We start from the raw sequence: 15,336 nt of genomic DNA on the forward strand, positions 1-15,336 counted from the left end.
AGGTCCTCCTCAGTTTCAGCAAGCAGGGTTGTGTCATCTGCATAACGCAGATTGTTGCTAGTTCTTCCACCAATCCTGATGCCACATTTCTCTTCATAGAGCCCAGCCTCCCTGATAATCTGTTCTGCATATGGGTTGAAAAGGTATAGAGACAGGACACATCCCTGGCATATGACCTTCCCAATTTTGAACCATGCAGGGTTTCCTTCTTCTGTTCTGACGACTGCCTCTTGGTTCGAGTATAAGTTTTACATTAGCACGATCAAATGTTCTGGGATTCTCATTCCTCTCAGAGTCAGCCACAGTTTGTTATGGTCCGCACAGTCATAATCCAGGAAGCACAGATGACATTCCTCTGGTATTCCCTGCTTTCAGCCAAGATGCATCTAACATTATCTACAATATCCCTAATACCACAACCCCTTCTAAACCCAGCCTGGACTTCTGGCAGTTCCCTGCTGATGTACTGTTCCAGTCGTTTCTGGATAATCTTCACTAGAGAATCTTGCTTGCATGTGAGCTCAATGATACTGTTCTATAGTTTCCACAATCTGTTGGGTCACCCTTCTTTGGAATGGGTACAAATATAGATCTCTTCCAGTGAGTTGGCCAAGTGGTTGTTGTCCAGATTTCTTGACACAACTTGGTGAGCATGTCCAGGGCAGCATCTGTTAGCTGAAATATGTCAATTGGTATACCATCTATTCGTGGGGCCTTATTTTTTTGCTATTTCCTTGAAAGCAGCTTGAACTTCTTCCTTCATCACCATAGGCTCTTGCTCATATGTTGTTTCATGAAATTCTTCTTGTCTGCCAATTCCTTTCGATACAGTGACTCAGTATATTCTTTCCATCTCCTTTAGATACTTCCTGGATTGTTTCATACTCTGCCTAAAGCATCCTTGATTATAGCAACTTGAAGTTTGAATTTGTTCTTCAGTTCCTTGAGCTTAAGAAATGCTGAGTGAGTTTGACCCTTTTGGTTTTCTGACTCTAGCTCCTTGCACATTTCATTGTAATATTTTACTTTGTCATCCCGTGCTGCCTCTTGAAATCTTCTATTCAGCTCTTTAGTATCTTGAATTCTTCCTTGTGCTTTGGCTTCTCTGTGCTCCAGTGCAGTATTCAGAGTTTCTTCTGACATCCATTTTGGTCTTTTCTTCCTCTTCTGTCATTGTAATGAATTTTGCACTCTTCTTAGATGATACCCTCGATCTCCTCCCACAACTAAGCTGTTCTTCGCTCATTCGTGTTCAAGGCCTCAAACCTGTTCTTGAGATGGTCCTGAAATTCAGGTGGGATAGACTCAAAGTTATATTTTGGTTCCCATAGATTCAGTTTAAGAGGGAGCTCCAGTGGCCTAGTGGCAAGAAGCTATACTGTAATCCCAGAGGTATGCGGTTCAAATCCAACAAATGCGCTGCTGGAGAAGAAGGGGCCATCTCTTCCTGTACCAGTCAGATCTGATTTGACAGTACACACACACATACAAATAATTAAATAAAATTTTAAAAAATGCATTTCAGATAGTAGTAGTAGGAGACTTAATTAAATACACTACTCTCATGAAAAGGTAGAACTATCAGAAAGAAATTCAATAAAGATGCTGAAGAATTAAACTGCACAATAAAACAACTCAATCTCATAAATATATACAGGCTGAGGTAACCCCCAAGAGTGCAGTATAGTTTCTTCTCCAATGTGCATGGAACATTACCAGAAATAGATCGCATTTATATCACAAGGCAAGTATCAATAAATTCAAAAGAACATAGAAATAATACAAAGAATCTTCTCAGACCACAATGCTACACAATTAGAAATTAGTAACAAGAGAATAAAGCAGACAATAGTACATATGGAAGAACAACACGTTGCTTGAACATGAGTGGGTACTACAAGAAATAAAAAATGAAATTAAAAAGTTTCTTAATCCCAATGACAATGAAAACACAACTTAGTAAACCCTCTTGGAAATAGCTAAAACAGTATTTAGAGGTCAATTTATAGCAATAAGCAAACACATCAAAAGGGAAGGGGGAAAATGTTAATTGACTCTCTAATGCAACATCTACAAGTTGAAAATGAACAGCAAAAAAATCCAACACCCTCTAAAAAAAAGAAATTATAAAAATTAGAGCAGAACGAAATTAATTGTAACCATCAAGAAGACCAGGAGTTGGTTCTTTTAAAAGGTCAATAAAATCTACAAACAAAAAAAGAAACAACACAAATAATCTGAATAGAAGATGAAATGGGCAATGTCACAACAGAACGAAAATCAAAAGGTTAATAGTGGAATATTATGGAAACTATACTCAAACAAATATGAAAACCTAGAGGAAATTGGCAAATACTTAAAAACTCACAAACTACCTAAACTGATACAGACAGAAAGAGAACACCAGAACAGACCTATTACAAAAGAGAAAACTGAACATGTAATAAGACAACTTCAACCAAAAAAGCCCTGGAACAGATAGTTTTACTAGTGAATTTTATCAAACATTATGAGAAGACCTCTTTACCAATTCTACATAAAGTATTTCAGAAAATATAAAAAGGTGGAATTCTCTTGGACTCATTCTATGAAGCAAACATATCCTTGATACTAAAGTCAGGTAAAGACACCACCAAAATAGAAAACTATTAGGCCACTATCTCTCATGAACATAGATGCAAAAACCCTGAATAAAATCCTGGCCAATAGAATCCAATGATACATTAAAAAAAAAATCACCATGACCATGTGGGATTCATAACAAATATGCAAGTATCGTTTAACATAAGAAAAACAATCAATGTAATTCATCACATTAACAAAGCAAAGAACAAGAACCACAAGATCCTATCAATTGATGCAGAAAAGGCCTTTGACAAAATCTAACACCCTTTCCTGATGAAAACACTCAACAAAATAGGAATAGAGGATAAATTGCCCAACATAGTAAAAAAGTATATATGCAAAACCAAGAACCAGCATCTTCTCAATGTAGAGATTAAAGGCACTCCCTTTGAGAACAGGAACTAGCCAAGGATGCCCACTTTCACCTCTCCGATTCAATATTGTATTGGAAGTCAGCGATAGCAATAAGACAAGAGGAGGAAATAAGAGGCATCCAAATTGGCAAAGAGGAGGTAAAATTACCTCCATATGCAGATGATATGATAGTATTACTTAGAAAACACTAAAGAGTTAGCAAGAAAATTACTGGACATAGTTGGCCAATTCAGCAAACTGACAAGATACAAGATCAACATACAAAAATAAAGTGGATTTATCTACAGTGACAAAGTGAATACAGAACTGGGGCTAAGGAAAACAATACTCATCACAATAGCTAATCACAAGGTTAAATACTTGGGAGTAAATTTAACTAGAAACACAAAAGACCTAGTCAAACAAAATTATTAAACATTACTACAAGAAACAAAAAAGACCTAGAGAAATGAAAGAATATACCATACTCATGGACGTTGTTGTTGTTGTTGTTGTTGTTGTTGTTGTTAAGTGCCGTTGAGTCGCAGGCGACTCATAGCGACCCTATGAAGGAGCGTCCTCGACGCTTGGGTGCCTTTCATCCTCTCTCCAGGTTCATAGGATTTCCGGAGGCAAGCTATTATGGAAGTGGATGCCACTCCTCCTTCCACGCTTGTTTAATCGAGGAGCTCCACCCCACTCTCTGTCCGCATTGGGTAGCCAATAATTAACGCATTTGACACATCCGTGTCACAGTGTTCAGCCTCACGGCAAGCACAAGTGACCACGGGATGGCAACTTGTACACCAGGGCTATACGACCTAGAGGAATGTCTGAACAAAAACAATGAAAGACAGACCTGAGAGCCACAGATTAAAAGTCACCCACCTTGGTCTTGGTCACATCGTTTTCTCATCACTGGGCCAGCTGATCTCTCTCTTTCTCTCTCGGTACTCATGGATAGGAAGACTAAATATTGTTTTTTGTTTTATTTTTGTTATTGTTGGTTTGGGGGAGGTTATATAGTTTACAATTCAGATTGAAAACAGGATACAATCCTTCAGTCAGTATGACATCTCAGGTTTACTCACAGGCCCTTTGACCTTCAGCCTCATGACTTTGAGGCAGTGTTACAAAACTCTTAGCACTGCCAATTATGATGTCATCCTCCCCAGTCCTCTATGATGCTTGAGAGAACATGCTGGCTCTGGCTCTGTGAGCTTTCCAGGTCAGCTCTGTCTCATATCAGTCTCTGGTTCTCCACTGAAGCTTCTATTGTGTCTCAACCTCTTTCTCACTGGTATTAAGATTCCCCATTTCTGCCATAGTGTCCAATGGACCCTCACAACCTTCTCCAGGCCCAGGATCCTCAAATCATCACGTTTCCATAATTCACAAGAGGCAACAATTTAGGGCACAGATCAGGAGTGTCCGCACGTGGAGCTAAGGATACTTCTTAGGAGTCTTACTCTTCTTAGAGGGCAGGACCATGGAAATGGAGAATATGTGAGTGCAAGTTGGTGATACCAGAGGCTGCTGGTACTTTCTTAAGGCTTGAGGAAGGGGTTATGAAGGGTTATGAGAGGGTGTGGGCACTTTGGCTTGGTTTCTCCTTTGGCCATGGTCAATAGCTGTGAATTTCCTGATATTTGGGGTGCTCTTGTCTTGGCATCACAGTGGTTGTACCCTCTGCAATCTTTGAGATGCATGAACAGCAGAGATGGTCTTGGCCTGCACGCTAGGAGTTGCGTCTTGGAGACTGGATCTCCAAGTGGCCTGTTATCATGCCTGGCCACCAGCCTGGAATCCCTTGTCATGCTCACCACTGCTTTCTTCCCAGTGATGTGTTGAGAACAGCTTTCAGGTTTCCCAAGAGCTGGAAGTCATAAGATCAGGAAGAAGGTGGCTGGTCCCTGGAGACCTCCTAAGAGGCAGGGCAGGGATTTTCTCCCCAGGACACTTTTTTATTATAAAAATGTTATGTTGTGCTGGTTTACTTACAAAGATCATATACATTTTTTTCCACACCAGGTCTTTCCCTTTTCCTTTACCCAGTTCTCCCTCGATTCATCAAATTGTGTGAATGTATGACTAACCGTCCCCCTGACTCCCCATCCTCATCCCTCTGCTCTCCCTCCTCTGCCTTGGCTTCTCATATACCTTCTACAATAAGGGTCTTATACAGTATTTCTCCTTATGGGACTGAGTTAGTTCACTTAGAATAGTGCTCTCCAGTCCCTCCTAAGTTAGGTAGTAATTTACAGAATCATTGCTCCTGCGTGCTGCATCATATTCCATTGTGTGAATGTACCATAATTTCTCAATCCATTTGATTATAGTTGGGCATTTGACTCTTTTCTTCCTAGGGTGAATAATGCTGCTCTGAACATTGGTGTACAAGTATCTGTTTGTGCCTCAGTTCTAATTTCCTCAGGGTATAATTTAAGCAGTGGAATAGCCGGATCATATGGAATTTCTGTGTTAAGCTTTTAGAGGAAATTCCAAATTACCTTCCAGAGTGGTTGTTCCATTTTACAATCCCACCAACAATGTATAAGAGTTCCTAAATCACCACCATCCTCTCCAACATTTATTATTTGCTGTCCTGCTAAACTTTGCCACTGGTACTGGGGTAAGATGGTATCTCATTGTGGTTTAGGTTTGCATCTCTCTGACTGCCAATGATTTTGAGCATTTCTTCATGTGTCTGTTAGCCAACTGAATTGGGAAGTCTCAATATTGTGAAAATGACAATTCTACCAAAGGCAATCTACAAGTTCAATGCAATCCCAATACAAATATCAACTCCATTCTTCAACAAGATGGAAAAGAGAATTTCTAATTTTATCTGGAATGGAAAGAGACAATGAAGCACTCCTGAAAAAAGAGAAACAAGATAGAAGGCATCTCACTCCTTGATCTCAGATGCTATTACACGGCCGTGGTGGTCAAGACAGTGTGGTACTGGTACAGTGGTAGACACATAGATCAATGGAATAGATTGAAAACACAGAAACCAGCTCATTACCTACAGTCAAATGATTTTTGACAGGGAGACAAAATCAGTTAAGTGGGGAAACAAAAGCCTCTTTAACAAATGGTGTCATCAAAATTGGAAAACTATCTGTAGAAAACTGGAGCAAGACCTACACCTCAAAACCCAACTCAAATTGGATCAAGGACCTTAGAGTAAAACCATGGAGTATAAATTTCATCAGAAAAAAAAGCCTGAAGAACTCTGGAAGCCCTAATTCACAATATGAATAGTCTTCAAACATACTGAAAAAGCTACAACCAGGAAAGAATAAATTGGATGAATGGGACCTTCTAAGAATCAAATCTCTGTGCACATTAAAAAAACTTCTCCAATAGGGTAAAAATGAAAGTTACAAACGGGGAAAAATACTTGGTAATGATATGCCTGATAAGCCACTCATATCTAAAATTTATATAATACTCTAGTACCTCAACAAGATAGTGGTAAACAATCCAATCACAAAATGGGCCAGGATATGAACAGACATTTCACCACAGACATTCAGATGATGAACAAACACATGAAGAAATGTTCAAAATCCCAAGCTCTAAGAGAGATAGAAATACAAATCAAAACAACTATGAAATATCATCTCATCCCAGTAAGAATAGCAAAATTCAACAGAGCAGCAAACAACATGCCGGCAAAGTTGTGGAGAAATTTGAATCCTTATTCACTGTTGGTGGGAGTGTAAAGTGATGCAACCGTTATGGAAGGCAGTATGGCACTTTTCAAAAAAGCTGGAAATAGAAATATCATTTGACCCAGCAATTCCACTACTTGGAATATACCCTAAAGAAACCAGAACTGACACCCAAACAGGTATATACACCTATGTTTATTGTTGTGTTGTTCACAATAGCAAAGAGATAGAAGCAAACCAACTGCCCATCAGTAAATTAATGAACAGAGAAGCTGTGGTAAATTCACACAATGGAATACTACGTAGTGCTAAAAAAACAAGGAACTCATAAAATAGTATACAACACGGGTAACCATGAAGGACATTATGCTGAGTGAAATAGCTCAGTCACAAAAGGAGAAATACTGTATAACACCACTGTTATTTCACAATACTGACAATGGGAGTAGGGGAAAAAATGAAGAAAAAAGGGAATAAATAATGAACACTGCATTGGGACAGATGAATGAAAGAACCATTTAAAAGGAATATATGATTAGGCATTGTTTGCATGACAATAGTCCTGAAAAGGTGCACAGCAAAGAGGACTAGGGTGGGGAACAAAAGATTATACAACAATCAATGAATGTGTGTGTGTGTGTGTGTGTGTGTGTGTGTGTGTGTGTAAAAGGGAACTGGGGAGCAGGGAGAAAAATGTACAACAATGAATGAATGGAAATGAAAGTTTTCTGTAAACTTTTGTTAAAATCACAATAAAAATTATTTTTTAAAAAGGAAGTGTCTATTAGGTAAGGAAGTTGAATGTGTTAGAACGCATGTGGTTAAAAACAAGCAAACTAAACTGTCTATTTACATAAATGTGTGACTCTGTTTGTCAGGGATATCATTTGCCCAGTGTAGACAGGCAGAAAGACCACACCAGCTTTATCCTTTAACCAAAGAACACTTCTGAAATCAATGTGTCCAAGCATGGGTTACCTCAGTGGCCTATCTTTACACAGTAAGAGATAGCAAGAGCAGCATACATTTCTGAACAATTTTAAATGCCAGAGATTGATATTGGCTTGTAAAATGGAATGCCTCCTGGTTGCACAGTGGTTAAGTACGTGACAGTAAATGGAAAGGTTGGCAGTTCAACCCCCCCAACTATTCCTCTGGAGAAAGCTGTGACAGTCTGTTTATAAAGCTGGGTCTCGGAAAGCCTGTGGAGCAGTTTCCTGACATAATCCACAGCGGATCGCACTCCTAACGCAAAGGCGAGGCCACCCGGGGTTCAAATCCACTGGTGCCTCCACCAGAGAATGACGGGGGATCCTCTCCCTGTACCAGTGAGCCTCAGGAGGAATGAAGAGTCCACCATGGGTTGGTTCCTAGTGGAGGGCCATTATTTTTTTGAGATAATGTTGTAACATATTAGAATTGAAAGGACAGCTTTAGGCTTGGCTTTAGATGTAAAACTGGAAAAAATAAAATAAAAAACACCTTGGGATTATTAAAATCTACATAAAAGCCACACTTGAAGCGATTCATCATTTTCCTAAATCAGCACGTCAGAGCTGGCCTGGTGCCTCCTATGACAGCACTGGTTCCTCACCAGCGGCCGAACACCCTGCAGCACACCTGATGGCCTGGAAGGCTGTCTCATCTCTGTCCTGAGCAGCAGTTCAGCACTTAACCTGAAACACCACCAGGGCTGAGCTTTCCTTAAATGCCCAACAGCACTGTTTAGACACACACATACACAGCATGGTAGCAAGATAGTCAGACCAGAACGGCATCCGTCTCCTAGGCACACCTACCTTCCCGGCCTTGTTGACAGCCAATCTTGCTTAATACATCTTCCACTGAATTTTCAAAAAGTAGGTACACATTTTGAAGCAAGCCCTGTAAACACACACAAAATGAGGACAAATGTCAAACTTCTGATGTCAAGCTACACGGCAACATAAGGCACAAAATGTCATCTTAAGCTGGTCATGGTTGTTTCTTCTGTGTAATACACTCTGTAGTATACTCCACAGCTTTGGGATCTATGTAATGGGTCATCATCCCCATTATATATGAACCTGAGAACGTTATGCTTGGGTGTGACACAGGTAAAGGCCAACAGAAGAGGAAAAGCCCTGCAGAGAAGAACGCAGGTGGCTCAGAGCAGCAGGCACGCCTTCTGTTCGGACCTCTCTGGCTAACCCTCCCAGAGCGCTCCTTCCTTGACAGGATGATGCTGACCATTCTGGTTGCCTCTGGAGCAGTGTCCCTGGTCCAGCACACTGTGGGAGCAGTGACCCTTGCTGTGTGAATGGTCATTGTTATGACAGGAATTGGTCATCCCAGTCAGACACAGGGACCCTGATGGCTATGGGATAAACCACGTATCTCGAGGCCTCATACTCAACTGGGAGTGAAATACACCCACTTCTGGAAAAGAAGTCGGCTGACTGCTGCTGTGGGTCCCAAACAGCACGCTTTCAGAAAGTCCTTCTTCCTAAAACACCTCACTCTATGGGAACATGGAGCTAGGGCCTCACACGCACAGTCCTTTTCCTAGCAACGGGGCATGTGTCAGCTCATCTCTTCAACACACCCAGGAATGCGAGTTGTTCTGACTCTAACAAAATGAGCCAGGGGTGGCAGAAGCAGGGGAATGGGTTCACCCTCGACTGTCAAACGTGTGCCCGGTGTCTGTGGAAGTCAGGAAGCAGTGGTGGAGGTGAGAGCGTGTCCCTGTGCTCATGTGCTCAGAAACAGGTGTGCGCACTTGTGATGCATGAACTAGTGTACAGATGTGACTGTGAGTGTGTGAAATGCCTGAGTGTGGGGATGGGTGTGAACGGATCCAAGCATGCTTGAGGGTATGTGTTGTGTCTTAGCAGAACACGTATGTGCATTTAAGCATGTGGAAGAATGGGAGTGTGTGTGAATGGGTGTGTATTTTAGTACATGATTGTGTGTTTCTGTGTGTGCTGTGTGTAACTGTAAGTGTGCATGAGCCTGAGAGTGTGGTTTGTAAATGTGCGTTTGTATGTCAGCGAGTATATTATGTATCTGGTGCGTGTGTGTAGTGTGTGTGTTGGCCCGTCTGCATGAGTACGTGTGTGATTGTACATGTATGTAAGTGAATGTGTGTGGGAGAGTAAGTCTGTCGGTGTTCTGTGAAAGTGTGTGTGCTGGGGTTTACACGAGTGTGCAGCGCATGTATGTGAATGAATGCACGTGGCCCATGAGGGTATGATGTGTGCTGCACGTGTATGAGTGCATGCTGGGGAGCGTGTAGATATGGGGGGGATGCAGTTTGTAGTACGTGTGCATACGACCATGTGCGAATGAGTGAATGAGTGTGCATGCTGTGGGGTGTGGATGTGGGTGTGCATGTGTCCATGTGCAGTGTGTGGCACATGTGTGTATGTCCATGAGGGTGTGTGGTGTGAGAATATGTAGTGCACGCATATGAACAAATGGAGGTGTATGCAGTGTGAATATGTGTGCGTGTCTGCATGAAATATATGTGAAGGTGCAGTGCGTGTGTAAATGAATGGGTGTACGAACATCCTGTGTGTGTGTCATTGTGGTGGTGGGCACATACATGTGAGTGTGCATGCATGCATGTGAGCATGAATGTATAGTATGTGTGGTCGACACTCGTATAGGGTACACATGTGAACACACAAGTGTCTGCGGTACGTTAACATTTACGTGTTTGTGGTCAGTTACCTGTAAGTGTGTAGTGCATGCCTGTCATGAAGGCACATAGAAGTGTGGGAGGTGCATGAGTGTGTGGGGTGGTATGTGCACAGTGCACGTGTGGGAGTGAATTACTGTGTCTATGTGATACGGTACACAGATGGCATGCACGCCTGTGAATGGAGAAGTATATGTGGCATGCGTGAGCATGTACGTGTGTGTGTCTGTGTGTGCTTTGGTACCTGTGTAATGTGTGTGTGAGAGGATGAGTGTGATGTGTGTATGTGTACTGTATATCTCTATGTATGGTTACATGTATGTGTGAACAGTCAACTGTGTGTGTGTGTGTTTGTATAAGAATGTGAGTTTTTAGCTTGTATGTATGGTACCCATATGTGCCATGCATGTGTGTGAATGGTCAAACGTGTGTGGTGTGCATGTGAGTATGTAGTGTGATACATGTGTGTCATTCACATATGTGAATGACCAGGTGTGTGTAGTGTGTGCTGTGGGTGGTCAGTGTGTGTTGCAGCACATGCTGGTACACACATATCCACAGTGTGTGCACCTACATCTGTACGTATGTCAAGTTAGTGTGGGAAGTTTGTGTGTGTTGTGGCACATGACGTGTGTATAGTGCATGGTTGTGTCTCTGTGGTGTGGCATGTGCACATGAGTAGACGAATGCCTGTGGCTTGTATGCGTGTGAAATGTGTGTGGGGTTTGGGGGTTTGTAGCGCACGCACATGAATGGACAAAGTGTATGATGTCTCATCTATGCCCTCCTCCATAATCAAACACAGGTGTGCCCTAAGAGACTGTCAGTCAAGCCCAGCATGTCCCGGGCTGCCCACTATCCACGCACCCTGAAGTGACTCTCTCGGGAGGAGCCTTTGGCCACAAACATCTTGGCCTTCTCCGTCTTGAGCTGCTCATAGAAGGGCTCGTCCAGCGTGAAGCTGTCCATCAGGTCACAGCCCACGTACAAGCTGTAGGTCTCACCCATCACCTGCACCGTGATGTTCTTCCACTGAGAGTCTGCCAGGCCCACATCCTCCAGGGAGATGACATGCTGGGCCCCATCCATCCAGTAGGTGAGGTCCAGTGTGTCAGCCCGACCGTTGGAGACGATCTCAAACTGCCGCTGAGCATCGCCCGGGCCCTCCAGAGCCAGCAGTGTGCCCCGAGACTTCCTGTCCTGCTTCAAGCTGGCCAACAGGAAGAAGCCCTCCTTCTGCCGCATCATCTCAGCCACTTTCCTGAGGTCCTCAGCATTCACCGGGGGGATGTAGTCAAAGCGGAGGAACCGATATGCGGGCACGTTGGGGTCAGGTCCACGGAACTGCTTGGCCCCGATGGTCTTGCGGTTTATGTTGCTAATAGTGAAGAGGTTGAAGGAAGTGTCGTCATCGTGGTCACCAGCTGTCAGAGGGAAGAGCAGAGTTAGCAACAGCCAGCCAGCCAGGGTGCTCTGGTCTGTCTCGTAGAGATCACGGTTCTAAACCAACAGCTGCATGTGGCCACCCCGTACAGGACGGCTGCTTCCCTCTCTCCAGGAACACCACCAACGCAGTGTTCTGGAAAACCAGTCACCTCTGTTGGACGCCTGGGTTGAAGAGCAGTTAACTTCTCCATCACCAGCGTAAAGATTGGTGGCTCAAAGCTGCCTCGGACGAGGGACCTTGGTACAGAGCCCTGAACAACTGCTTCCAAAAGTCCCAGCCATCCAACTCTGGGAAGCATACCCTGGGCACCAAGGATCAAGGCTGCCTCAATGGCAGCTGAAGGTGGGTATCACCCCAACCCCAGGGAAGCCAGCATGTCCCAGAACAGCTGCTGGTCCTTGACGGTGGGCTCCACCCATCACAGCCTAAGGAGCTTGCGTTTTTGACCAGCAGCCACTGGTGTTTCCACAGAGAGGCTTTCTCCATGGAGAAGCAGCCTCAGCGTATGCTCTGGTACAAGCTTGTATCTTACCACAGAACAGAAGTCTGAGCCACTCTGCCCTCTCCTACGTGAGACCCACACAGACCTCTCCCAAGTGGGACCCACACAGACTTCTCCCACTCGGGACCCACACGGGCCTCCCCCATGCGGGACCCACGCTGGCCTCCCCCACGTGAGACCTGAATCCCTCTGAACCGTGTCCTAGCTCCCATTTTTGCTGTGGAGTCCAACCCAAACCTGGTTGCAGCCCTCCTGTTTATGCTTTACAGCTCAGAGGAAAAGAATATTCCAGAAAGGAAGTGCATGTTTTTCTCTGTAACTGGTACATTTCAAAGAGCAGCTGAATTGTTTCTTGTGGAGATCTTCAGAGTGCACAGCAAGGTGGGTCTGTCTGTATTTTGTGAAGATGACTCACCCCACTCTTGGAGAGTGCTTTGGGTGAGAACGTGAGCCAACCACAAGGCTATGGAATTCTCGGAGGAAAGGCACAGCTTACCCAGAGGCAGTCAACTTCACATATCCAGTTGGTTAGGTGAAGGGGTACAATGCTTGAACAAATGTTTGTCTATTGTCATCTCATAATGTAAATGGAAGTGATTTGATGTAATCAATTGATTAACTGAAAGAGGATCTTCCTTGGGTGTGTCTCCATACTATAAATAGATACTCTGGAAAAACTCACTGACTTTCCTGACTCTGCTTTTTTCTCCCATCACCTGACCATCTGATCTACAGATGCTGGGTGCAGAGCTCTCCACGTTCCCCAGGCCTCCACAGCTCCACAATTACAATTACATGAGCCAAACTTTTGGAGTCTGTTTCTTTCTCTGACTCTCAGAGTGCTGAATAAGACTGTTGTTCTTAGGTGCTGTCAAGTAAGTACCACTCACAGTGACCCTATGAACAACTGCTCTGAATCTATCCTACCTCGTATCACCCTCATAATCTATGGTACACTCAAGCCCACTGAAGCAGTCACCATTGTCAACTCACCTGGTTGAGGGTCTCCCTGTCTTTCACTGCACCTCCACTTTCCCAAACACAATGTCCTTCTCCAAAGAATTACCTTTCCTAAGATAAATCTCAATAAATGAATGGTTTTAAGTCATCTAAGTTACTGGCAATGAAAGTTATCAGATTTTATCATAATTACAACCATGTGAATAATTTAAAACAAATTTTTTAATGAGAAGTTTAAACCAAGCTTAAATTTAATCCACCACTTGATAAGTGAAGGCATTAAATACATGGTGTAGCTTACAGAAGTGTGGATTGTACTGATTTCCAACAGGGCTTTCCAGTAATACAGCAACATTCTTGATAATTTTTAAAACCTCTTCTCAGTCATTCTACTTTAGGGACATATCCTATTTATATAAGCACAAATCTGAAATAGTTCATCACCTCGATATTCACTGTGGCAACAGTTACAACAGCTTAAGTAATGGCAATAGTATCACATGACTGGAGGCCTGAGCCATCATATCAAGGGTGGGCTGAGGGGAACAGAGAGGGAGGTGGTGGCTGGGCTAGGTGGAGGTAGGGGGCTAGGTGTAAAAGGGAGTGATGGCAGAGCAAGGCAGAGGTATGTGATCAGGACATCTACATCAACGGGGTAGGGGGCGACACATGAATCTACTGGTTACTTTTGTAATGAGGATGTCTTTCATCTGCTCTTTTTGATAAAATGCTTGTCTGTCAAACATTGTTCTAAAGTCAAGCATCCAAATTAAGATGGACTAGGAAGAAAGATTGTCCATCCACTTCCAAAATAATAGGCCTTTGAAAACTCTGTACAATGGAGTACAATTAGATTAGACTAGCAAAGAGCACTGGAGGCTGAGCCCTCCAACTGGGACACACAAAGCAGGAGGAAGAGTTGCAAGCAGAGACTAGTGATTGGAACGTGGAATGCAAGTAGTATGAATGTAGAAAAACTGGGCATTGTTAAAGAAGTAGAATTCATAAATATAAACACATTAGGCATTAACATAACATATTAGGCATTGGTGAGCTGAGATGATTTAACACAGGATATTTTTAATCAGAAAATAATATAATCTACCATGCTAGAGATGAAAAAGTGAGGGAAAACATGGTCACACTCATAGCTAAAAGGACCATTTCTAGATCCATCCTGAAATACAATATTATGAGTAACAGGATAATATACATATGCATAGAAAGAAGACCTCTTAATACCACTATAACTCAAATATATGCACCAACAACCAGAGCCACAGGGGAGGAAATAGATGATTTCTACTAACTTTTGCAGTCAGAAATCAATCGAACATGCATCCAAGATGCATTAGCATTAATGGGTGATTGGAACGTAAAAGTTGGGAACAAGAAAGAGGGATCAGTAGTCAGGAAACATGGGACTTGGTGACAGAAACGAGGCTGGAGACAGAATGATAGAATTCTGCACACTCAGTGATTTATTCATTGCAGATACCTTTTATAGGAAGAACAAATGACAACCATACTCATGTATTTCAACTGATGGTATGCACAGGAATCAGACTGATTGTTGTTGTTGTTACATGTCATTGAGTCTCCTGTGACCCATAGCGGCCCTGTGTATAACAGCTCTGAGTCTTTTCCTGTACTGAGCCAGCCTCACTAATTCTGATATACCAACCCCCATTGCCCCAGTTACTGTATCAATCCATCTCATCTGGAGTCTTCCTCTCCTGTGCTGTCCCTCCACTCTTCTCAGCATGATGTCCTTATCTAAGGACCGGTCTCTCCTGGCCACATGCCCAAAGTATTTGAGATGAAGCTTCAAAATCCTAGCCTCCAAGAAGAAACTTGGCTTCACCCGCTCCAGGACAGACCTATTTGTTTTGTTGTCAGTCCATGATATATTCAAGACCCTTCTCTAGCACCTTATATGTGTGAAAAGAAATTGCCAGAGAGGCTCAATATCAGCTGTGAAAACTAGACCAGGTGCTGATTGTTGAACAGACCGTCAACTACGCACATGCAAGTTCAAACTAAAGGTAAATAAAACTAAAGCAGACCTGCAAGAATCAAAATTTGATAT

The 15,336-nt window shown here is 43.0% G+C and overlaps 1 protein-coding gene across 1 annotated transcript in view; it reads right to left on the reverse strand.

Moving 5' to 3' along the window:
• LOC102872363 (thrombospondin-2-like) overlaps positions 1-15,336 on the reverse strand; it is an 83,770-nt gene that overhangs the window by 62,624 nt on the left and 5,810 nt on the right. Inside the window, exons 2-3 of the mRNA XM_006882840.1 lie at positions 11,206-11,762; positions 8,459-8,543 (exon numbers count right to left, since the gene is read on the reverse strand). Coding sequence (XP_006882902.1) covers positions 8,459-8,543; positions 11,206-11,762 — 642 coding nt within the window. The remainder of the gene's footprint in view (positions 1-8,458; positions 8,544-11,205; positions 11,763-15,336) is intronic.

The sequence above is a fragment of the Elephantulus edwardii genome, unplaced genomic scaffold (assembly GCF_000299155.1).
Source record: "Elephantulus edwardii isolate Elephantulus edwardi_28Jun2011 unplaced genomic scaffold, EleEdw1.0 scaffold00024, whole genome shotgun sequence".
NCBI classification, from domain to species: Eukaryota; Metazoa; Chordata; class Mammalia; order Macroscelidea; family Macroscelididae; genus Elephantulus; species Elephantulus edwardii.